Genomic DNA, 26,825 nt, shown 5'->3' on the forward strand with positions numbered 1-26,825 from the left:
TTAGGACCCTCTTATATAATTAAACTAATTGTAATATTCTTCGTATCAATTTCTTTATTCTTATTGATAGAATTTTGATTGGTTAAAAAGATCATTTTTTGATTGGTAAGTTAACACGATTTAATAAGAAAATTATTATAAACGTCTCATAGAATTTATAATCTTCTTTTCTATACTAGATATATTGCGTGATATGATTCTTTGACACGAATCATCGTCATTTTGTCAGTTTGTACAATTTTCTTTTTTTTTAACGCAACATATGTATACATGATTTACTATAGATCGTTGTTGTCTGTCAATTTAGATGAATTTGTTCTCGTACATGTGTTTTGACATGAATCTTCGTCGTCTCGTCAATCTGTGTCATTTTGTTTTTGCGTATTGCACGTGTTTCCATGTGTATTTTTAACTATCGTAGCTGACAGCTAACTGACTAATATAATTTAAATATAAATATTACACGAAACACGAATCTGTTGGTATTTGGTAATTGTGATGGATGGTTTATTGAAATATCGAGAAAGTGATAAAGTCTGGCCATTAAACACGCATAAAAAAATGTTGCACGAGATATAATGAATAACCTGAAATAGCATGACTTTCAAATATTAAAACAGTATTTCCTAATCAATTAATTACTTCGGATAACAAGTTCAAGTATACTTCTCTTTCATGAAATAAGGATAAACTTTTCTATCAACTTTCCAGTCAAAATTCAATAAATTATACAAGGTAAAAATAATATATCATAAATCTTTAGGATAACTTCTTCCTAACAAAAAATTAACCGACATTTGTGCAAGGTCATTCCACTCCAAATGTTACTCTGTTACTGCATACTCTACATTTTAATGCATATCTCCATATCCATATCCATGTTTCCTTTTTTATTTTGTCGACAAAAGTCATCATAGTCAAGTCATTTTGCCCAGCAAATCCGCTACACAAGAAACCGTGTTTACTCAAACACGAGCTAATTATAGATCTATCGACCTTAGGCGATTCCGATCATTAGGCTAAATCCATCGTTTTTGCCGTGACCATAGGCTCGTGAGTCAGCTACCCAAAAAACCAACAATTGTAAACAGGTCGCGAGCTCGGCGCCCGTTGGGACGTTTCGAGAACATTCTCGAAATTCAAATCCCAACGCCTATCGTCAACTCCGGCGGATGTAAATATAGCGGACAGAGTAGCGACGCATCCTTAGTTACCGAGAGATTCGAGCAACGACAATTTAACCGACACTTCTTTGCGCCGATCGATTAGCGACCGCGAAACGAAACAGCAAGTACATTGTACGACTAGTGTAAGCATCGGGTATATTCTAATAAACTTCGTAGTTAGATATATTCCGGTGTTTGTGTGAATTAATCGACACCTTATCACCTCAATTTTTTGTTCTATGATCTACGTCATGAATTTATTAACGTCAAATGTCCATGTCACTCTTACCAAATATATGTATGCACTTCTAATATGTAGTTATAATAATTACAGACTATGGAAAGTCAATGCCGTCCTCAGTTAATATTTATGAAAATTTCAATGTATTCGTATAATGGCAACGTATCAGATGCATACTTATGGTTATAGATCCTTGCACGATTTCAAGCAGAAACGTTTCACGCACATGCTATTTGTCAATTTCGATTGATTTCCATATCTAGGTAATTGTAATTTCTTCATTATTTACTTATTAGGTATTTTCTTTATTATTTCAGGCATTTGATATAAATGCTACCTTAGAATTGTACCGTGTATATTATGTAACAAAGATATCTACTACGTTCTTTATAACGTAGCATCATTTTTATTTTCATTTGTATGTGCAACACCACAATTAATTATTTTCAAAGCAATCAAATGTTCATGCGCGTGTTTGTAAAGGTCGTCTTCGTCCTGTATATGGAAAAAGTTTTCAACTTTGCGGAAACCACGGTGAAACTATTTAATACATAAAATGTAGTTTTACATTGTAACTTCAATCATTTCCTTATAGAAATCGTTTGTTGTTCGGTTTCAGATAAGCGACGAAGTTCAACGATAGAAAAATTGGGAAAGATAATTATTTTCTACTTATATCTATCGCGGATTTGTTGGTGTTTGTCTAATTATTAGAGCTTTGAAATGATTAAAATTGAAGATCATAAAACGATCAGTTTACATCGAACAAAAATATTTATAGTGTCACGATAAAGTTTTATCGCGGGATATGAAATTTCTTCTTTCTCTTTTTAAACAAATGTCACATTACCTCAAATCATATCTATATAATTAAATAATTAAATATCGGTATAATTTTTAGAGAATAAATGGAACCCAAATTAACACTTTCTTATCAGAGTTATAAATGTTAACATCAATGTTTATCATAGAGATTACACTACTTATATTAATAAGCAAAAGTGCGTGTCACGATAATGAATATACGATATCATTTCGAGTCTTATCTTTACTTGGATATTGAAAGTGCTTAGTTGTTGTAAGTAATTACTGTATTGCGCCACTATATTACATAGTACAATGCAATAATAAATTTTTTATCGGATTCTTCACGTTACTCTAATAATAATGATAATAATAATAATAGTAATAACAATATATTATAATAAATTTCGAAAATTAGATTCATAAGATTTCGTAGATTTTTAGCAATTGCATAAATTAGAGCTGTTGAAAGAAAGAAGCGAAAGCTGTTTGAAAGAAAGAAACAAACAAACAAATATTTGGAAAAAGAAATGAAAGAAATACTGTTGCGTTCTCTCAACTAGGTGACGATCGGTTAAATTGAAAACTGTTCGATTGGGTCGCGAACCTTGAAATATATTAACGCTCAAGGTGGAGGGAGTTTAAAGAGTTCTGGTTTGCTTTTGATTTGTACGTTCATTTGAAATGTTTAGTATAAACGTAAGAGAATATGAAACGTAAGAGATTATGAAACATAAGTGTCCTATTCTCGAAGCGCCTGGTGCTTATATTCTAGGTGACTGTTGAACTGTTGGCACATCTTGTGCGTACCTGGTCGAGGGTGCGTAGCGTAACGTCCCGTTGGCAACCTCATCCCTGGTGATCTATTGTCGAATTCTAATCCGGGGTCGAAAAGTTTATAACACGTCGTCTGCTATTGAGCGGAACCGTCGAACGCTTAAAGATGCTAATTATATTGTCGACGCGATCTGAATCGTAAATTTTTATAATATGCAATGCGAGAAATTCCAATTTCTCAAGAAAATAGCAGATGTGCTATCCGTATGATAAAGTTGGGATAATCTTGTATCATCAACAAATACAAAACGATATAATGAATAAATATATAACAAAGATATCAAAATATACATGCATATATCATAGGTAGGTAAACATGCCATGGAAATGCAAATCGCAAGTTTAAATTTGTATCCTCACCATGTTGATCGGTATCGCCAAAATCGATGAACGTTTCCATTGAAAACACAAAGAACGTGCATCAGTCTGTAAAATAAAATTAAAACTAAAGGCACAAACTCGTTGTGAATCGCTCGGCACGAGGTCGTTGCCCATATCGGCGTGGTCTTCTTCGAAAGATACCGCTACGAATCAGTTTTGAGTTTGGAATCGATTTATCACGTCGGCAGGTATCTTATCATCGACCTGTGTCTCCATACGTTTGGTTCGACTTATGGATATAGCGAACTCAGCCTTAAGACAATGTCACAGAACTATATTTTTGAAAACAACAGAATATGCCTGAAAAAATGAAATCTGTAAAAATTTTTTTAACAAAATAAACAAAAGAGTTTTTAACCAGAATAAGATTTCATAGGCCATACTAAGAAAGACGAGTTATTCAAACCGCTAATCACAGATTTTCTTAATTAACGCGTAACAATCTTATGCAATATGTTATCAGTATAGATAACACTTGATATTTACTTAAGTGCAATATGCTAATAAAACTATTAAAATAGAGCTTCTCATGAATCTCATTTAACCTCAGAAACGTCAAATAACAGAAGAATACGCAATGTAATCGTGATATCACCTTTTTTTACATCCGCATTTGCGTAATTCAACTGAAATATTCAGATAGTCACGGGATGATCATGCAAATTTTGTTCCGTAATTGAAAACATTTTGCAATGCCGCAGACTAATTAATTTTTTTATGATCTTCAAGTGTTCATATTTCATTTTTATTTCTATTGAGCAACAAGATCTTTAATATCGTAAGAGAAACACAAAAAAGTCACATTTGTGTTATCGTGGACGAAAGTTCAGTTTCTTACTCTAACCTTCAATTAATATCTAGGATTTTTAATAACATTCTAATGAGTCTCAATCGATGAATGATACCAATATGTGGCTGCAATAAAATAAGTTGTATTTATTAATAATAGGTGTATTAAAATCACTAGTATGTACCATGAATGACACTTATCGCGTAAAATATCTAGCCTATATGTATAGAAAGAGTAGCCAAAATTTGCAACATTTTTATGTCACGTTTTTATGCGACGTTTTTAATTGGAATTATCGCGAACGTTACAGATTCGTGTTTGATGTTATTCTTTCTAGCCTACCTAGTAGAATATAGGAGAATTAAGTATTCAAAGAACAAACAATCTAATGAAAGCATAACTCAGATTATCGTAGCTACCTATGATCCAAAGATACTAACTAAGAATAAGAAGTCAATAAAGTCGAACAAATGCAACTGTCTTATCATTATTCAATGTAATATATAAAAAACCGAAAAAGTTAGTGTTTGCAATAATTACAAGCAACATTACGATGGTATTATTGGAGAACAATGACGATAAAATTTCACCCATGATAGCTGATGGAGAGATTAAAGTGGAAAATTTTCTCTAAGAATTAAGAAAGTTGACGGTAAAAGAACACGATTGGGTTTTTAATGGATCGAAGAACGCAGCATGATTTACTACTAACTGGTGATATCGTGCAAAAAGTGAGATTTTTATGGGATAATGTGGTGACTACGACAAAAGTGGTTTGCATGTCTGTAAACGCGAGTGCCAGGTGGTACCGAGATGGAGACACGCGTGAGTCAACAAGGATCGAGGTTATTCTTAATTATGCTATCTGACCCTGCACGAGACACAACATAGGAAGAATGGTGGTTGGCAACTTGAACATAGCCGAGTCGGCCGATCAACTTGGTAAAGAATCCCATTCGTGACAGAGTGCTCCATAAATCGCTCGCGTGCTCTACTGAAAGCGATTAATATCCCTTGGATGACAGAAGCATCGATGTATGTACGAGATACAATGAAACTTTGAATATTCGAATAATCGCTATCAGAACGTATTATTATTCGAACGATTTACTATATCCGAAGATTCCATCGTTATGTTGGGAGAAACCTAACGCTTACATAGATGCTCTGATGAGAATAACTTACATACATATTTAAGTTGCAATTTCGTAAAACGCTGCAGATATGGTTTAAATACACATAAGTCTATCTAATCACGTTTACCAACTGTTTCCGTCAAATCATGAAAGTCACGCAGCTGGCAGTGCCATCGTTGGTCTATCATTTTTATTGCAACGACTGATAACTTCACCGATACACGCCTAAGAGAGGGCTTTAGCATTACACGTTTGAAGCAATTTCACGGAGTTTCGTCTGATATTCGACGAATACGCTCATGCAATCACGATGAAAATGCATAATTTCACGAGAACAACAAATGACATTCCTCTAATCTTTATTACTTTTCTATATATGAAGCATATTATACGGAGATTATAAAATCAACGGTGTTAAACTTTATCTATGCTGTAATGTTTGAAGAAAGAATTTGTAGAAAGATGCAAAGCTATAAATCAAAATTGTATGCAGAATTGATAATTAGCAAAATTTAGCAAGTCACAATTATGAGTTTCAAAACTGTCCTGAAAAAGTAGATTGCAACATCAACGAAACGTTGGGCAAATATTCAGTTCTAAAAGATGAACATAATTTCATTAGTTCGGCTAAGAATTTCGTACTCTTTATATAAATACGAGACGGGCATCAGGCAGAACTTTTCTATTCTATTTTTTATTATTCTATGTTCGATTCTGTATTCGATAAATATAATTTTAATTGCACAGTTTGTTTCATAAATTCAAAGATTATAGACCTAAAATCTCAAATATACTATCTTGTTAACTCGCTCATTTCTTTTTTTTTTTTTATCACTGTAGAAATTTCTGCTTATCGTCTGAAATTTATACCGCGACAAGCGATCAGTCGTTCCTCAGACAGGATTTTCGCAAGAACAGCGACAGCAACATCGCGTGAAGCGTCGAACTCGTAGGGTTCGCCGTTTTCCATAGCGCAGGATGTATGCATGGTGTGTGCGGACACGCTTCACGGTATACGCGTAACCGAGCAATTTCTTCGACGAGATGGAAGAGATCGATGCTACTTTGGCAAGCCATCAGAGCATTGCGCGATCGTGCAAGACGAGCTCGACGATCCGTTGCATATGTCGCGGCTATATACGCAAACTCCTCGCGGAATCCAGCTAGCTGTCTAACGACGCCGTCGAGCCAGAAGCAGTCCGTATCAGCTTCAATTCGCTGGTAAATGTTTGTCTTTCGAGGATTCGTTTCTCTTGCTTGAACACGAGTACATTTGCGCTTCGATTCTTCACGGAAATCGTTTCGATTGATGCGTTCGTTCGCATCAATTCGTACAATTAATTGAATCCTTAAAATTCCAAAATTTGATTCTATTTGTTACAAAATTCGCTACGATACGCCGTGTTTATAGTTTAGATAATTTAATCATCGTTGTTCGAGACACTAGACTGAGATCTACGAGAGATGTAGCAGTAAAGATTATTTGCTACCGGAATGATAAGCTGATAAGTATTTGCTAGTAAAATAGTAGCTAGTAAAATAAAACAGGCTACTAAATATAATTAGCGCGTAAGATAAAGGATAACGAGGATCACTTGCAAGTATAAAGAATTGTGATATTTATTAGAGAGTGGATTGTATTACAAAACTGAGTGTGGGTGATGCGAATGTTTCTGAGTTGATAACGGATTAAGTATCGCGGGATTAGTAAAAAACTATTGATACACGCTAACTGAAAAATACTCGAGATAAGGCTCTTATAGTCCCTCATACGATAGTTGTTATCGTAGGAGAAACACGTGGATTTGTCGATTATACATTTTGAGCTTGCAAAGGTGGTCAGTTCAATATGATTGGTAAAACGTCTTCTGCGAGTGGCTACCCCACGTTACCAGTCCTCGAGGGTACGGGGCGACTCGAAAAACGTCGCATAAGAAATCCGCTGGTTTTTGCCAGCGATCATAGCACGCAATGAACTCTTATGAAACGCATATCAATACATGCTGCGTGTTTTATGGTTTCATAAGGGCTATTGGTGTTAGGAAAATCAGAATTTCTTAGGTTTATAAACATATGAAAACATAAACGTGTAAAAGTATAAATAAATAAAAAAGATAAAAACATAAATCCTGAACATGGGATGAGCATAAGGAGAAATTTTAACTTGGTATCTAAAATTTTGCATATGATAAAACGTGCAGGTTTTTTTCGACAAGGTTTTCTTTTAAATATACTTTCGAGGTTATATATACTTACAAAACGAAGTCGTCATCGAATAGATAATAGCAAATAGAAAAATTAGACTTCGTAACACGTGAAAAGTGATGTATGGCTTTATGAATAATCCATTTGATGAATAATCCATAATTACTACTCAACTGTTGGGTTCTTATCTTTTTCTTCGATTTGCTGTTACAACAAATATTACAATGTAACATTTTTATTCCAATTGACAACTCATACTTTGCTCAATTCTACAATAAGTGCGTTTATATTACGCAAATGTTAAAAAGTTAAAATTGTATGTAATCGGGTATAGATCGTATTTCAACTTTAAAATGATATACAACGATACATACATAAAGATTAAAAAATAATGATTTTGAAATCTAATACAACAGTCGGATATTTCATATGTTACGACTTTACAATGTATATCTTTGAAGATGACGAATTTTGTTCCTTCACGAGAGAGGAGGAAACGATGTCTAATGACGTTTGTCGCGTAAACACTGTTTCATAACTCACAATGTTTCTAATATTCCATGTTTGCTGCATCATCGTAACGTCAATTTCTAATCGATAACGATCTTCGAGCAGTTAACGATTTCCATCGAATCCCGATAGTGAAAATCGTCTGGTAATTCCCTAGAAACTTACTAGACGATTCGCGATCGTTTCGCTTAAAAAAAAATCCAATTTTGGCGTTCCCGCGTGAAAAGCTGTCCAGGTTTCTCGATCTCTTTCGCGAACTTGCAAGGAAATTGAATTCCAGGCTACGATCGTTCGAGCAATTATCGGTGATTTAACCGGAGGCGAGCAACGTGCCCACGGGGGCGGTTAAGAAACTTGACAAACCTGGACGCAGAAAATCGTTTCGCCTCGTGTTACGTTGCGACAGACCGTCCTGGGATTTTACACTTTCCCGGTCGCGGAGAAACGAAACCGCCAGTCTGCGGCCTCGTGACGGGCAGCTATTTGTCGTTGATAGATGTTTTTCTTCCGGTACGGTTCGCTGCCCGCCACCAGATCCGCTTCTCTTACTTTCAAACGAATTTCACTGCGTCAAACGACAGAGAATAGTCTCATTGCGACCATTAGTATATGGTTATCTATTTCTTCTTTCATCCGAGTCATAAAATTGAAATTTTATGTCATTGATATCTTAAATCATTTTTTTCGTATTACGGAATTTTTATTTGTACCTTAGATTTACGCAATGAATCTTTCTTCTGTGATAATAGATGATATAGTAAAATAATGACTTATTTTATTTACATTATGTTAAAGCATCGCGTTTATGCTGTTTGGTTTCTTATAAGTAAAAGCTTTATCGCTGACCTTTTCTGTATTGACATTGATTTTATTATACAATGTTTGTGCATTTTCCTTATTGTTTTATTATCCTTATAAACGCCGAACAGTCACTATTTACAAATAACCTAATCTGTAAAATTTCATTTATGATAAAAGACAATGTGTGGTGAACATGCATTAAAGCCTTTTGCATATGAAAGTTTGCAATTGGATTTATGACAACAATATAACACTAGTCTATGTCATCATTTTAATACCGTAAGCTAATAGGAAGCAACTGTATATTTTTAATAAGCTTCCTCGTGACGTTTATTATTTGCTGACTTGATCTTTTTATGTAACATGTGATTTCTGTCATTTTCACTTGATCGATGAAGTGTTTTTTATCATGATATTTATATATTTTTTCAATTATATTCTGCTTTTTATAGGAAAAGGGATGGGAGAGACTAGAGGCAGCAAAATGCTTACATCTTTTACGATTACTTTTGGAAATAGCCATGCGTATATCAGTATTATCGATTGTAAACAACTTTTTACAAATCCTTGAATTTCTGTGTTCAATCGATTTGTACAAACACAAATTTTACAAATGACGAACCATGCATAAATTGCTTAAGATATGAAATATTGATAAATATATCGTACAATATATAATATACTGAATGAATATAGCATAAAAACCTGCAATTTAATAATCGCTACTAAGATCTATATGATATGCATCACATAATGCAGTAAGATATAGATGTTAAAATAACAAATACATTCCGCACACACATGTTGTCATTACTCATAATAACAGTTAACTATACTAGCGATATGAGACGGTAATTCAGCGATGACGAGTACCATTTTAAAATTATAATGTATACCGATATCATATCATTATTACATAGATTATGTAAAATGACGATAACCTGGAGACGTCCTTTTTAGTAGACCTATAACCAGGACCTGCTTCAGTTCGTCTCGACACGAGGAATATGAAGCACCACCTCTCTAGTCTGTTGTTCGTTCTGTGCGTCTTGTACATCGCGGGGCAGTCGGAATGTTACAAGATTCTAGCCATCGTTCCGACACCATCTTACAGTCATCAAATACCGTACCGACGATTATGGCTGGAACTACACAAACGAGGTCACGAAGTTGTGCTAGTCACGGCGGATCCTATACCAAATATCAAATCACCGAATTTTACGCAAATCGATATTAGCCAATCTTACGGATCCATAAGGAGCTTAGATTTTGTTCAAATGCGATTTGAGGGAAAACGCTGGTTGCATATTGTGGAAGAAGAGATGTTGCCTATAGTCGAAGTTTTTGCGGAAACGGTACTCAATTCTACAGAACTGCGGAAGCTGTATGCTCCAGAGAGCAACGCAACGTTCGATGTCTATTTGACGGAATTCCTCTTCGCGCCTGCCACTTACGCTTTCGCACATCGATTCAATGTTCCTATAATAGGTATGGCTTTAACAATTATATTTATATTTATTAGCTTCGTTACTTTTATTTCGTACTGGAAATTACGAATATATATATAGTGTAAAGCACGTGACACGTGCAACCTAAAGCTTTTTGACATAGAATGTTCCGAAGAATCAACATGTGTAAAAGGTCCTCCAAATGACCTTTATATGTCTTCTGATATTTGATGTAATTAAAAAGAAAAGGGATTTCGACTGTGATTCATTTATAAAATAACATTATGAATCTGAAAAGACGTATATACATATTATTTTATACGCAATATCGTATCCTGGAACAAAACTTTCAGCATTCTCAGAAATATGGTTACCGAATACATTTTCCACTTTTCCAAATCAATCGAATTGAACTCACTATCATATCATGATTAGATCGCGAATGTTTACGCATTTATTATAAATTTGAAAATGCAAAAATATGAATATACATTTGTGTAGTAACTTAAATGGGTCTTAGAGGAAGGACAAGTAATGATGTTTCATTTGGAGTTAAGTTTAGTTTAAGAAGCAATAGTCAATACAACAAACTGATTACAATATAGTTGTACGTCTTATTATCATACTCGGTTCTCAACTTCCCGATTCATACTCACCGGCTCCTCCACTCACACCCTCTGCAGCTTCTGCACTCACTCTCGCTGACTTCTCAACTAACACTCTGACTCCTCGCATCCCTTTGTCTTTTTCTCGCCCCACCACGCATGTGTTCAGCAAACACCCGTGGCCAGGGTCACATAGGTCATTTCTACGAAACTATTCTATTGAAGGACCGACGACACATTGATGGACCCGACGACGCCTCGGCTCTCGCGACATTGTTTATGGTTCGACCGATATCTTAGGCCTTTTTGCCCACCATACTACATTCGCATATTACCAAAGTAAACTATTTGTTGGAATATTTAGTATCTCAAAGGAAATTATATTTAAGGTTACTTCTATTGTTAGTTTCTTACAGATTAATAGATTAACATCAATTCTAATTACGTTTTGCATGTCCGTAGGGTTAAGTTCATTAGGGATACTTGCCATTAACGAACACGCTCTTGGTGGATTAGTTCTCCCTTCTCACGAGTACACATGGGAAATGGAAGACAACACAGGTACGAATCTCCCGTTCTTGAAGAGACTGAGCAATTTCGTCAACATGTGGCGTAGCTTACACTACGTCTATCACGAGATCTTCCCTCAGCAACAGAAATTGGCCGAAAAATATTTTGGACCTCTGCCACCAATGTTAGACGTATTGAAAAACGTTAGCATGCTTTTCATCAATCAGGCCGATGTTATGGCACCGGCTCGACCGAAACTTGCGAACGTAATCACGTTCACATCCTCCCACATTGAAAAAGTGCCGAAACCTCTGCCGAAGGTAGGGTTTATATAATAACATAAACTTTTTATATGTATATTAAATATAGATTTATCTAGCACAAATACAATTTTATTACTTGCATGTTTAGTAAAATTATAAATTGTATAGGAAGGGTAACAGCAAAACTGTAGTACGTTACGATATGATGAATTGGGTAAGATGCATTAGGAGGCTCTAGTTTTCTTTACTATTGTTGAAACTTTTTACTTGTTAATTAACTCATAAATTTTTCTAAATCGGAAATACAAAACTCATGAACGTGTAACAGAACTAGTTTCCTCTTATTTATTATTTTTAATGTATAATCTACTCCTTTACACACACGTGCCTTTCATCGGGATGTTCTATTTTGTCACAGGACTTACAAGCATTTCTGGATGGTGCCACCAATGGGTTCATCTACTTTAGTCTTGGTAGTAACGCAAGAAGTGCAAGTTTACCATTGGAGATCCGACGCATGTTCTGCGATGTGTTCGTCAAGTTACGTTATAGAGTTGTCTGGAAATTCGAGGATGATTTTCCCGGGAAACCTGATAATGTTTACATCGGAAAATGGCTGCCACAACAAACCATTCTCGGTATGATCTTATTCTCGATAAAATATTTATACATCGCAAATACTGTTCTCCGATGAAAAATGATCTAATGAATCGTATTAACACACAGCTCATCCGAACATTAAGCTGTTCATTTATCAAGGAGGCCTGCAGAGCAGCGAGGAGACCGTCCACTACGGAGTACCAGTTCTTGGTTTCGCAATTTTGGCCGATCAAGATTATCAAGTGGCCAGAATGGAAGCTCTGGGCATTGGAAAATATTTAGAAATTACAACCCTTAAGAAAGATGAACTTGAAAATACCATTACAGAGCTTATAACTGACAGAAAGTAAGTATAAATTGACTTCCTGCTATACTTGTGTTATTTTTGAGAATTTGACACTAGAACTACCTAATCTATGAAAATGACGGACGAGTTTTAAAGTATTCGTTTTTATAATCACGCGGTTCTTTTGGAACCGCGTGAAAAATTGGAGAAAATTTATTTGGTTCCCAACAAATCAGAATTTTTGGAATAAAGTCAGCTGGTTGAGATTGTAGATTCATCCGAATAACGAAAGGAATGCAATCAAGTTATTTTCACGTTGAAAGGTATTCAAAATGGAAAAAGAATTAATAGACTGAAATTTTGATATCCTTTTAGCTACTAGATTATTCTAGTAAATCTTTCAATGATATTGGTCGATGATAATGTACGATGTGATGTGATTTTCGGTTGAACTTAGTATGCTTGTTTTCAGGTACAAAGAAAGGATACATTACATCCGAAATGTCGTTCAGGATACACCACATGATCCGGTAGAGAATCTCGCTTGGTGGACAGAGTACGTGATACGAACGAAAGGCGCCCCTCATCTTCGCAGTAGTCTAGCCTTTCAGCCTTGGTACCAACGTTGCGATATGGACATTGTAGTGTTCTTAACGATCACAATTTTCTTGATCGCTTCTACTACCTTTTATTTAATTGCCAAGATTGTCGTCTACATTCATAAGAAAATCAAATCAACTGAAAAGCAAAAGATAAGCTAAGTATTTATGACGCAATTATTTAAAGAGAGGTACTTGTATCACAGTTCAGTCCAAGTGACGCAAGCGTTTAGCATCTCATTTCAACGAATGAATTTTATCTAGTTTCGTTAAGGAAACGATCAGCCCGCGTTTTGTAATTGGCCAGTTACTCTGGTCACAAGACTAACGATTCTAGCTCGGAAAAGCTTTCAAATATAAGAAAGATTTGATTAACATTTAAACCTCATCTATACGTTGTTGATCTCAAGATAGAGATTTTTTAGGAGGCGTAAAGTTTATTATAAATTATTATCATCGATGAGGAGAAATTACATTGAAAACGTAGGCATGTCGAAGTAAAGTATTGATATGTATAGATATATGTATACATACGTATGTTGCGTTCCCGACGTTATTTCGTTCATTTCTTAATTTATTGTTTTTGACTGTAACGCATCTTCTGTTATCGTGAACGAAAACGAAATACTTTAAACCTTATATTATAAGGGACCAATCAGTATTGCTGACAGTAGGTTAATCATGTGATCAAATAGTACTTGTTATTCACGAACATATCCCAATTTAGCCAATAAAAGTCTCCGCATCCTGCTCCGTTAAGCGAAGCAAAATGTTGATGATGATTGACATAATAATTTTAAAATTTGTAGGCGTCATGTAGTTGTTCGAAGTAAATCCTTTTTAATTGATACAAAATTGTGTAGAACAAATCGTAAAGTCATAAATAAATAGAATAATAATTGAAGTACATCTATTTAGGAAATCAATAATCTTTATAAACCGTAATAAACATCATAATTTTTGTACCAGCAAGTGATTCTTGCCATATTTTACCCTACGAGCTAATTGTTATAGTAGCCATTTACTTCCTACCAAATAATCTACTGCTTACTTAACTTTAGAATTATGCTTATCAGACTATTCATTTAGGGACAAATGATTTTTGTCAAGCACTTTTTTTTACTGACAAATACTTGTCAGCTCGCTGTTCAGATGACAAATAATCTTTGATGTTATATCTTTCTAGCCTGGTATTTCCAACAACTTCTCTTATAGTAATAAAAGATACGTACGTAAAAAGAATTTTGCAGTATTATTACAAATATTTAGCAAAGCTTCGAACGATTTATATTCACATGATATCTTCATATCTTATTCATAAAACATTGATAAAGTACCGCTATAAAAAATATAAGAGCAAAATTCCAATCATTAATTAAAATATTGTACATACGTAATTTTTGCGTATTAAAATTAATATGTATAGAAACATTCTCTGAAACAGAAGTGATCCGTTATGTTCGGTTATGAGCATTTATGACTAAAGAGAGCGTGCATTAAAGCCTGTTGCTTATGAAGCTTTGCATTTGGATTTATAACAACACTATAGCAATAGTCTGCGTCGTCAATCTGGTAGCGTAAACTGGTAATAGAATACAACTGTATATTTCTAATAAATTTTTTCATGATGTTTATTATTTGCTTATTTCATTCTTTTATGTAACAAGTGATTTCTGTCATTGCCATTTGATCGACAAAATGGTATCAAATACTAGAATACGATTGTGTTATATGATTGCCACATAGTGGCGCACAGTTATATTACATGACATTGTGATAAAGATTCTATACCTGCAATTGATATCTTATCTCGCTATTACGTCTGACTCTTATACAAGTTTTCTTTATCATGATAGTTATCATACTTTCTCATATTTCTGAGTCGTGTTTTCAATTTTTATACGAAAAGTGAGGAAGAAATGGCGGAGAGCTATGGGCAGGGAAATGCTTACATTTCTTATTATTACTTTTGGAAATAGTCATATAAATTATCGTGTTATCGAATATAAACGATACTTTACAACTCCCTTAATATCTGCATTACATCATTATAAACAAACACAAATTATACAAATTGCGAACCATACATTAAATTGTTTCAGACATGAAATATTGATAAATATATCCTACAATACATAATATACTAAACAAATATAATACACAAATTTGTAAACTAATAATCTCTGTTAAGATCTATATGATATCCTTGATATGATATATTAACATAACAATATATTTATCCTCCAAACATATATTGTCATTACACATAGTAATAGTAAACAGTACTAGCGAAATGAGACGGTAATGCAGTGATAATGGGTACTATTTTAAAATCACATCATATACCGATATCGTATCATCATTACATAGATTACGAAAAATGACGATAACTTGGAGACGTCCTTCTTAGTAGAGCCATAACTGCGACCTGCTTCAATTCGTCTCGACTCGACGAATATGAAGCACCACCTGTCTAGTCTGTTATTCGTTCTGTGCGTCTTGTACATCGCGGGGCAGTCGGAATGTTACAAGATTCTAGCCATCGTTCCCTCACCATCCTACAGTCATCAAATACCGTACCGACGATTATGGCTGGAACTACACAGACGAGGTCACGAAGTTGTGCTAGTCACGGCGGATCCTATACCAAATATCAAATCACCGAATTTTACACAAATCGATATTAGCAAATCTTACGGATCCGTAAGGAGTTTAGATTTTGTTCAAATGCGATATGAGGGAAAAAGGTGGTTGCAGTTTATGGAAGAAGAAATGTTGCCTATAATCGAATTTTATACGGAAACGGTGCTCAATTCTACAGAACTGCGGAAGCTGTATGCTCCAGAGAGCAACGTGACGTTCGATGTCTATTTGGTGGAACTCCTCTTCTCGCCCGCCACTTACGCTTTCGCACATCGATTCAATGTTCCTATGATAGGTATGACTTTAACAATCATATTTATATTTATTAGCTTTGTTACTTTTATTTCGTACTGGAAATTACGAATATATATATATAGTGTAAAGCACGCGACACGTGCAACTTAAAGCTTTTTGACGTAGAATATTCCGAAGAATCAACATATGTAAAAGGTCCTCCAAACGACCTTTATATGTCTTCTGATATTTGATGTAATTAAAAAGAAAAGGGATTTCGAATGTGACTCATTTAGAAAATAACAATCATTATTATTTTATACGAAATATCGTATCCTAGAACTAAACATTCAGCATTCTCAAAAATATAGTTACCGAATACACTTTCCATTTTTCCAAATCAATCGAATTGAACTGATTATCATATCACGATTAGATCGCGAACGTCTACGCATTTATTATAAATTTGAAGATGCAAAAATATGAAAATACATTTGCATATTACCAAAGTAAACTATTTGTTGGAATATTTAGTATCTCAAAATAAATTATACTTAAGGTTACTTCCATTGTTAGTTTCATTCAAATTAATAGATTAACATCACCTCTAATTACGTTTTGCACGACCGTAGGGTTATGTTCGGCAGGAATACTTGCCATTAACGAACACGCTCTTGGTGGATTGGTCCTCCCTTCTCACGAGTCCACGTGGGAAATGCAAAACAACACGGGTACTAATCTACCGTTCTTGAAGAGACTGTGTAATTTCGTCAACATGTGGCGTAGTTTATACTACTTTTACCACCAGATGTTTCCTCAACAACAGAAATTGGCAGAAAAATATTTTGGGCCTCTGCCACCAATACTAGACGTATTGAAGAATATTAGCATGCTTTTCATCAATCAGGCCGACATAATGGCACCGGCTCGACCGAAACTTGCCAACATAATCACGTTTACATCCTCCCACATAGAAAAAAAGCCGAAACCTCTGCCTAAGGTAGGGTTAATACAATAACATAAGATTTATGTGTATATTAAATAAGGGTTTATCTAGCGCAAATGCAATTTTATTTCTTGTATGTTTAGTAAAATTATAAATTGTATAGGAAGTGTAACAGTATAACTGTAGTATGTTACGATGTAAGGAATTGTGTAAGATGCATTAGGAGGCTCTAGTTTTTTATACTATTGTTACAACCTTTTACTTGTTAATTAACTCATAAATTTTTCTATACCGGCATTATAAAATACATGACCATGTAACAGAACTAGTTTCCTCTTAGTTATTATTTTTAATCTAAAATCTATTCTTTTACACCCATGTGTCTTTCATCAGGTTGTTCCATTTTGTCACAGGACTTACAAGCATTTGTGGATGGCGCCACCAATGGGTTCATCTACTTTAGTCTTGGTAGTAACGCAAGAAGTGCAACTTTACCGGTGGAGATCCGACGCATGTTCTGCGATGTGTTCGCCAAGTTGCCTTATAGAGTTGTCTGGAAATTCGAGGAGGATTTTCCCGGGAAACCTGATAATGTTTACATCGGAAAATGGCTGCCACAACAAACCATTCTCGGTATGATCTTATTCTCGATAAAATATTTATACATCGCAGTTTCTATTCCCCGATGGAAAATGATCTAACGAATCATATTAACCCACAGCTCATCCGAACATTAAATTGTTCATTTATCAAGGAGGCCTGCAGAGCAGCGAGGAGACCGTCTACTACGGAGTACCAGTTCTTGGTTTACCAATTTTGGGCGATCAAGATTATCAAGTAGCCAGAATGGAAGCTCTGGGCATTGGAAAATCTTTGGAAATAACAAGCCTTAAGAAGGATGAACTTGAAAATACTATTACAGAACTTATAACTAACAAAAAGTGAGTATAAACTGATTGCCTGTTATAATTGTGTTATTTTTGAGACTTTGGCACTAGAACTACCTAATCTATGAAAATGACGCACGAGTATCTGAGTATTCGTCTTTGTAATCACACGGTCCTTTTGGAAAAATTTACTTGGATCCCAACTTATCAGAATTTTTGGAATAAAGTTTTCTGTGTTCAAAAGTATTATTGCTATAAGTTGGTCAAGATTGTAGATTCATTCTAGATTATTCTAGTTAATCTTTCAATGATATTGGTCGATGATAATATACGATGTGATATGATTTTCGGTTGAACTTGGCATGCTTGTTTTCAGGTACAAGGAAAGGATACATTACATCCGAAATGTCGTTCAGGATACACCACATGATCCGGTAGAGAATCTCGCTTGGTGGACAGAGTACGTGATACGAACGAAAGGCGCCCCTCATCTTCGTAGTAGTCTAGCCTTTCAGCCTTGGTATCAACGTTGCGATATGGACATTGTAGTGTTCTTAACGATCACAATTTTCTTGATCGTTTCTACTACCTTTTATTTAATAGCCAAGATTTTTGTCTACATTCATAAGAAAATCAAATCAACTGAAAAGCAAAAGATAAGCTAAGTATTTATGACGCAATTAATTAATGGGAGGTACTTCTAGCACAGTTCAGTCCAAGTGACGCAAGTGTTTCATTTCAACGAATGAATTTTATCTAGTTTCGTTAAGAAAATGGTCAGCCCGCGTTTTGTAATTGTCCAGTTACTCTGGATGCAAGACTAACGATTCGGGCTCGAAAAAGCTTTCAAATATAAGAACGATTTGATTAACATTTAAACCTCATCTATACATTGTTGATCTCAAGATGGAGGTTTTTTAGGGAGCGTAAAGTTTATTATAAATTATTATCATCGATGAGGAGAAATTACATTAGGTGTGTCGAAGTAAAGTATTGATATGTATATATATATATGGTAGACCCATAGAACATCAGACGACAAACGCAAACTAAACAATGCAATCAGGAAGTTAACCAAAATCATCAAAAAATACAAAAATGACTGTTTTCAAAAATATTTCGTCTATTTGTCTCCTACTGCCGACTCCAATTACTCACTATGGAAGGCTTCCAGGAAACTCACGCGTCCCCCGCAAATAATCCCTCCAATTCGCTGTCCGCAAGGCGGAATGGCACGAAGCCCTATAGGAAAAGCCAACCTGTTCGCTAAATACCTATCCAACGTTTTTAAACTTCATTCCCCGAATATCGCCCCGGAAATAACAGAATACCTGCACTCTCCCTTCCAAATGTCTCTCCCCATTAAACCTTTCACTTCTCTAGAAGTTACAGAATTAATCCATCGTCTGAATCCCAGGAAAGCATCGGGGCATGACCAAATAAGTAATAAAGCAATTAAGGAACTACCCGTAAAAGGGATTGCACTCATCTCTTCAATCTTTAACGCAATTCTTCGCCTTGAATACTATCCCAAAACCTGAAGAACGTCGCTGATTACGCTCATCCCTAAACCTGGAAAACCAATATACGAAACTTGTTCCTATCTCCCAATTAGTCTTCTACCTACTTTGTCAAAGCTATTCGAGAAGTTGCTAACGAATCGACTCCTTCCACTTCTAGAGGATTGAAAAACACTGCCAGATCATCAATTCGGTTTTCGGAAGCAACATTCTACAACAGAACAAATCCATCGAATAACACACAATATCAGCCAAACCCTCGAAAAGAAAAAATATTACTCAGCGGTGTTCCTTGATATTCAACAGGCATTCGACAAAGTACGGCATGAAGGGCTTCTTTACAAACTTAAAAAAATCCTACCACACACTTACTACTCCATCCTAAAGTCCTACCTTACCAAAAGACAATTCATGGTTAAATACTTAGACGCCATTACCGCAACATTCCCAATAGAAGCGGGCATACCCCAAGGTAGTGTCTTCGGACCCCTGTTGTTCTCCATCTACACTGCCGATTTACCAATATCAACAGAAATAACTATAGCAACATTTGCTGACGACACAGCGCTATTAGCGCCCCACGCCAACCCGATAATTGCCTCATCCACTCTCCAGTGAGATCTCGACTCTATGGAAAAATGGTTCCATAAATGGGGCTTCAAAATTAATGAAAAAAAATCCACACATGTAACCTTCACGCTGCGAAAACAAGCCTGCCCACAGGTCACCATTAACAATATAACAGTTCCTAACAAGGACACAGTCAGATACCTGGGCATGACTCTGGACAGGAGATTAACATGGAAACAACACATCACAGACAAATCGAAGCAACTCAGGGACAAACTAAAAAAAATTTTTGGCTCATTGGCCGTCGCTCTAACCTAAGCACGCAGAACAAAATTACGCTCTATAAGACCGTAATAAAGCCTGTCTTTTTTTTTTTTTATGTGGAGGAAATCCGCACGGACACCAGGTCGCTTCTGGGGGGGGGGGGGGAAGCGGCGTGGTAGTGCCGGACTCCAACCGACTAAAACCTCCACGATAACCGTCCCGGCTGCGATCGAAAGAGGCCCGGGAACCGGTGCGAGCGACACACCGGGCCCCTCCGGCGCACAGAGTGCATCGTCTCCGGAGCCGCCGTGCAAGGCAGTGTAATTCCCCCACCAGACTGCTTGGCGGTCCCGAGGCGCTGATTTATCAGATTCACCGGTTCGCGTGAATCCCACGCCAGACGCATGAACGTATTCGGGGGCCTGGCGGTTGCTCGAAGACGACGCTTTACAGCGTGAGACTGCGCCGGTACTGGACACAATATATAATAATAAAATACATAATATACTAAACAACCTACAATGTATAACATCCTAAACAAATATAATAGACAAATCTGTAAACTGACAATCTCAGTTAAAATCTATATGATATCCTTGATATGGTATAGCAAGATAACAATATATATACCCTCCAAAAATATATTGTCATTACACATAGTAATAGTTAAAAGTACTAGCGATATGAGACGGTAATTCAGTGATAATGGGTACTATTTTAAAATCGCAACATATACCGATATCGTATCATCATTACATAGATTATGTAAAATGACGATAACTTGGGGACGTCCTTTTCAGTAGACCCATAACCGCGAACTGCTTCAATTCGTCTCGACACAAGCAATATGAAGCATCACCTGTTTACTCTGCTATTCGTTCTGTGCGTCTTGTACATCGCGAAGCAGTCGAGATGTTACAAGATTCTAGCCATCGTTCCCTCACCATCCTACAGTCATCAAATACCGTACCGACGATTATGGCTGGAACTACACAAACGGGGTCACGAAGTTGTGCTAGTCACGGCGGATCCTATACCAAATATCACATCTCCGAATTTTACGCAAATCGATATTAGCCAATCATACGGAATAATAAAGAAATTAGATTTTGTTCAAAGGCGATTTGAGGGAAAAAGTTGGCTGGATTTTGTGAAAGAAGAACTGTTGCATGTAACAAAAGTTGTTGCGGAAACGGTGTTCAGTTCTACAGAACTGCGGAAGCTGTATGCTCCAGAGAGCAACGCAACGTTCGATATCTATTTGACGGAACTTCTCTCCGCGCCCTCCATTTACGCTATCGCACATCGATTCAATGTTCCTATGATAGGTATGACTTTAACAATTATATTTATATATATTAGCTTTGTTACTTTTATTTCGTCCTGGAAATCAGGAATATATAGGCTGATGCACGTGGCACGTACAGTCTAATATCTTTCGACGTAGAACATTCAGAAGAATAGACATATGTAAAAATAGTTCCAAACGGCTTTCATATGCCTTCTAGGCATGCTCGTACAAAATAACCAGTCATGTCGATTCATGTTTCCGAAACAATGCAAGTTCTACCTAGAACATTCCTTATTGAGATTGAACGGGTTTTGGTTACATTGTAATAATTTTAATAAAAAATTATGTATTAGGAGTATAATAGAAATGAAGTACAGTACAAGACGAGTATCATTCCAAAGATTACTGACGTTATTGTATGCAAGCTACCATTTTAATTAGATTTGACATACACACACATAGATTTTCTATGAGGGCATGAGAAGCTAGTCATGGAACACGTTCGAAAACATACCTCTAAACAGTTAAAACCTCAAACACACGTTCGCAATATTAAGCATTGTCCATCTAAGGGCTGAACGCCGGAGCGACACCGGGACACAATTAATCTATTCACAACTATGACTCATATTACAAAAGAGCGGAAATTTGCTAGAAAAGAAATGGCTGCAATAGTATCGTGACCTACTCGATGAGTAGGAAGATGATAGAAAAGGAAGAGAAGGTATTGTGTACATAGAAGCTTGAAATCAAAAAGAACTCAAGAAAGTGAATTTTATAAATTACAGATATAAACAGCTAATTAGGAGCGAATAAAAATACCATCAATACTTTCCAATGACAATGACCCAATGTTAGGTACTATTTAGAAAAATAGAAATGTTATACGGAAACGAAATACAAAATTTCTAAAAGCGGTGACACCCATAGAAAAGCTGAGAGAATGTTTAACGTAAATGCAGGACCATAAAATTTCATATACAATATTCATAATTATATATAAAACAATTAAATGTATAAAATTAAATCAACTGAACTAACTGTAAAAATTGAAGCCTCTTGAATTAATAATTTGGAAAATTGAAATAATTACACTACGTACGTAAGTCATTTTAGTTATTCTCAAGGTGATAAGAAGGAATATCGATGTTGTGCTCTTGGCGTTAAGTGCTCGACTGGATATATTTTGATAAGAATACATGTAAATGAGGTGTGACATATCGATGGCTATTTAATGCAATTCAGACGTTGTTACGAAGACGGCGGTCTTCCACCGTACACGCCTCATGTTTGTAGAAAATCTCATTTTAACTTGTTAACCGTGTCATCCCTTACCTAAAAGTTTCTGTAGTTCTGCACTTAAAATTTAATGTTGAAAAGAAATTTATTTCAATTACGTCAGCTTTAGTAAATATATGAGTAATTTTAATTAAAACAAAAAAAATGAAATTATATGTAAAAAAATAAAGAATATCTAAATAGTAAAATTATAATATTATGAGTGAATTATCTATTTTTTCCAGTTAATAAATTAACCCGTAATAAATCAATCACGTTCGTAATTGCTTGAACTTATATAATACATCTTTATTTGTAGATCTCCAATATTTTAATAAGTGATTCAGTTTCAATTAAAAATCAAGCATATCATATATTCTACTCATAATTAAAAGAATTAAAATTATCCTACTTGGAATTAACATCTCTTTATTAATTTTTAATTTAATCATTATAGACATGATTAGATAAGCATTGATTAGATTAGTAGATTAAGATCAACCGTCATTACATTTTGCATGACCGTAGGGTTAAGTTCAGTAGGGATGCTTGCCTATAACGAACACGCTCTTGGTGGATTGGTCCTCCCTTCTCACGAGTGCACGTGGGAAATGGAAGACAACACGGGTGCGAATCTACCGTTCCTGAAGAGACTGCGCAATTTCGTCAACATGTCGTATTACATATACTACTACTACTATACGCTCCTTCCTAACCATCAGAAATTGGCCGAGAAATATTTTGGGCCTCTGCCACCAATGCTAGACGTATTGAAGAACGTTAGCATGCTTTTCATCAATCAGGCCGACGTAATGGCACCGGCTCGACCGAAACTTGCCAACATAATCACGTTTACATCCTCCCACATAGAAAAAAAGCCAAAACCTCTGCCTAAGGTAGGGTTAATACAATAACATAAGATTTATGTGTATATTAAATAAGGGTTTATCTTAATAAGGTAATTTTATTACTTTTATGTTTAGTAAAATTATAAATTGTAGGAAGGGTAACAGCATAACAGTAGTATGTTACGATGTGATGAATTGTGTAAGATGCATTAGGAGGCTCTAGTTTTTTTTACTATTATTAAAACCTTTTACTTGTTAATTAACTCATATATTTTTCTATACCGGCATTACAAAATTCATGACCATGTAAAAGAACTAGTTTCCTCTTAGTTATTATTTTTAATCTAAAATCTATTCTTTTACACCCACGTGTCTTTCATCAGGTTGTTCTATTTTGTCACAGGACTTACAAGCATTTCTGGATGGCGCCACGAATGGATTCATCTACTTTAGTCTTGGTAGTAACGCAAGAAGTGCAAGTTTACCACTGGAGATCCGACGCATGTTCTGCGATGTGTTCACCAAGTTGCCTTATAGAGTTGTCTGGAAATTCGAGGAGGATTTTCCCGGGAAACCTGATAATGTTTACATCGAAAAATGGCTACCACAACAAACCATTCTCGGTATGATCTTATTCTCGATAAAATATTTATACATCGCAGATTCTATTCCCCGATGGAAAATGATCTAACGAATCATATTAACCCACAGCTCATCCGAACATTAAATTGTTCATTTATCAAGGAGGCCTGCAGAGCAGCGAGGAGACCGTCTACTACGGAGTACCAGTTCTTGGTTTCGCAATTTTGGGCGATCAGGGTTACCAAGTAGCCAGAATGGAAGCTCTGGGCATTGGAAAATCTTTGGAAATAACAACCCTTAAGAAAGATGAACTTGAAAATACTATTACAGATCTTATAACTAACAAAAAGTGAGTATAAACTGACTACCTGTTATAATTGTGTTATTGTTGAGAGTTTGACACTAGAACTACCTAATCTGTGAAAATGACGGACGAGTTTCAGAGTATTCGTTTTTGTAATCACATGATCCTTTTCAAAAAATTTGTTTGGATCCCAACTAATCAGAATTTTTGGAATAAAGTTCTCTGTGTTCCAAAGTATTATTACTATACGTTGGTCGAAATTGTAAATTTATCTGAAGAAAGGAAAGAGAGCAATCCAGTCATTTTCATATCGAAAAGAATTAAAAAAGAATTGAAAAGGAATTAGTGAAATGAAATTTTTAATCCCTTTAGAAACTAGATTATTCTGTTAAATCTTAAAATGATATTGGTCGATGATAATGTACTATGTGATGTGATTTTCGTTTGAACTTAGCATGCTTGTTTTCAGGTACAAAGAAAGGATACATTACATCCGAAATGTCGTTCAGGATACACCGTACGATGCGGTAAAGAATCTCGCTTGGTGGACAGAGTACGTGATACGAACGGAAGGCGCCCCTCATCTTCGCAGTAGTCTAGCCTTTCAGCCTTGGTATCAACGTTGCGATCTGGACATTGTAGTGTTCTTAACGATCATAATTTTCTTGATCGCTTCTACTACCTTTTATTTAATAGCCAAGACTTTTGTCTACATTCATAAGAAAATCAAATCAACTGAAAAGCAAAAGATAAGCTAAGTATTTATGACACAATTAATTAAAGAGTGGTACTTATAGCACAATTCAGTCCAAGTGTCGCATGTGTTTAGCATCTCATTTCAACGAATGAATTTTATCTAGTTTCGTTAAGGAAATGATCATCCCGCGTTTTGTAATTGGCCAGTTACTTTGGTCACAAGACTAACGATTCTGGCTCGGAAAAACTTTCAAATATAAGAAAGATTAGATTAACTTTAAAACCTCATTATACATTGTTGATCTCAAGATAGAGATTTTTTAGGAAGCGTAATGTTTATTATAAATTGTTATCATCGATGAGGAGAAATTACATTGAAATCGTAGGTATGTCGAAGTAATGTAATGTTATGTTTAGATATATTTAGACATACGTATGTTGCGTTCCAGACGAAATTTCGATTGTTTCTTAATTTATTGTTTTTTACTGTGTTTGAAATACTTTAAACCTTATAATATAAGGGACCAATCAGTGTTGCTGGCAATATATTAATCATATGATCAAATAGTCTTTGTTATTCGCGAACATATCACAATTTATCCAATAAGTCTCCGCATCCTGCTCCGTTAAGCGAAGCAAAATGTTGATGATGATTGACATTGTAATTTTAAAATTTGATGGCGTCATGTAGTTATACTATAGACAATAGCTTGGCCACCACGCTCTCCTGACTTAACTCCGCTTGACTTTTATTTATGGAGCCATATTAAATCTCTTGTCTATTCTGAAGAAGTCGCAAGTTGCGAGCAATTGAAAGAAAAGATTATTGTAGCCTTTCATACTTTAAAACAGTCGAATACGTTAGAAAGTGTTCATATAAATTTAATTAGAATAGCAGAAGCATGTGTTCGGCAGAATGGGCAATATTTTCAGCAATTTTTGTAATAATAAACTTTATGATTACTTCATATTATTTCATTATGTATTCCTAATTTTCCGTTACGGCACAAACAAACTTAAACTGCGATAAAATCAATCGAGACTACGACCTACAGTGAGATCAGTTATAACGAGACGTGATAAAGTGCCCGCGTACCGGGCGAAAATTCAAAGTCGATTTTCTCGAAAACAAAGCCTTGAACGAAAAATTTTTATTCTATATTTTCGATTTCTTTTTTCGCGTAGAATCACCCATCTTCCCCTTGTACCGCCAGTTACCAACCACCCTGTATATATATTCGTATTATCGATTATAAACGATACTTTACAAATCCCTTAACTTCTGCGTTTTGTCATTATATGCAAACACAAATTTTACAAATCGTGAACCATGCATTAAATTGTTTCAGACATGAAATATTGACAAATATATGGTACAATATATGATACATTAAACAAATACAGTATACAAATCTGGAAACTGACAATCTCTGTTAAGGTCTATATGATATCCTTGATATGGTATAGCAAGATAACAATATATATATCCTCCAAAAATATATTGTCATTACACATAGTAATAGTTAAAAGTACTAGCGATATGAGACGGTAATTTAGAGATAATATGTACTATTTTAAAT

The 26,825-nt window shown here is 35.3% G+C and overlaps 3 protein-coding genes across 4 annotated transcripts; all 3 read left to right on the forward strand.

Moving 5' to 3' along the window:
• Positions 1-439: 439 nt before the first annotated feature.
• Positions 440-14,816, forward strand: LOC100647524 (UDP-glycosyltransferase UGT5). Its single transcript, XM_003402873.4, has 6 exons — positions 440-1,309; positions 9,324-10,359; positions 11,387-11,754; positions 12,116-12,335; positions 12,424-12,643; positions 13,056-14,816. The coding sequence occupies exons 2-6, from the start codon at positions 9,879-9,881 to the stop codon at positions 13,342-13,344; spliced, it is 1,578 nt and encodes a 525-aa protein (XP_003402921.3). The 5' UTR covers positions 440-1,309; positions 9,324-9,878; the 3' UTR covers positions 13,345-14,816.
• Positions 14,817-15,586: 770 nt separating this feature from the next.
• Positions 15,587-18,771, forward strand: LOC125385318 (UDP-glycosyltransferase UGT5-like). The gene is made up of 5 exons (XM_048406803.1): positions 15,587-16,120; positions 16,692-17,059; positions 17,419-17,638; positions 17,727-17,946; positions 18,269-18,771. Exons 1-5 carry the CDS (start codon positions 15,640-15,642, stop codon positions 18,555-18,557), a joined length of 1,578 nt encoding a protein of 525 aa, XP_048262760.1. The 5' UTR covers positions 15,587-15,639; the 3' UTR covers positions 18,558-18,771.
• Positions 18,772-21,043: 2,272 nt separating this feature from the next.
• LOC100647646 (UDP-glycosyltransferase UGT5-like) lies at positions 21,044-25,905 on the forward strand. Of its 2 annotated transcripts, none has more exons than XM_048406802.1 (5): positions 21,044-21,574; positions 23,344-23,711; positions 24,067-24,286; positions 24,375-24,594; positions 25,004-25,905. In XM_048406802.1, the coding sequence occupies exons 1-5, from the start codon at positions 21,094-21,096 to the stop codon at positions 25,305-25,307; spliced, it is 1,593 nt and encodes a 530-aa protein (XP_048262759.1). In that variant the 5' UTR covers positions 21,044-21,093; the 3' UTR covers positions 25,308-25,905. The 2 variants fall into 2 exon arrangements, with proteins under 2 accessions (XP_048262759.1, XP_003402922.2); XM_003402874.4 differs by having other exon boundaries at positions 25,019-25,905.
• Positions 25,906-26,825: the final 920 nt, after the last annotated feature.

Source organism: Bombus terrestris, chromosome 6, assembly GCF_910591885.1.
Source record: "Bombus terrestris chromosome 6, iyBomTerr1.2, whole genome shotgun sequence".
NCBI classification, from domain to species: domain Eukaryota; kingdom Metazoa; phylum Arthropoda; class Insecta; order Hymenoptera; family Apidae; genus Bombus; species Bombus terrestris.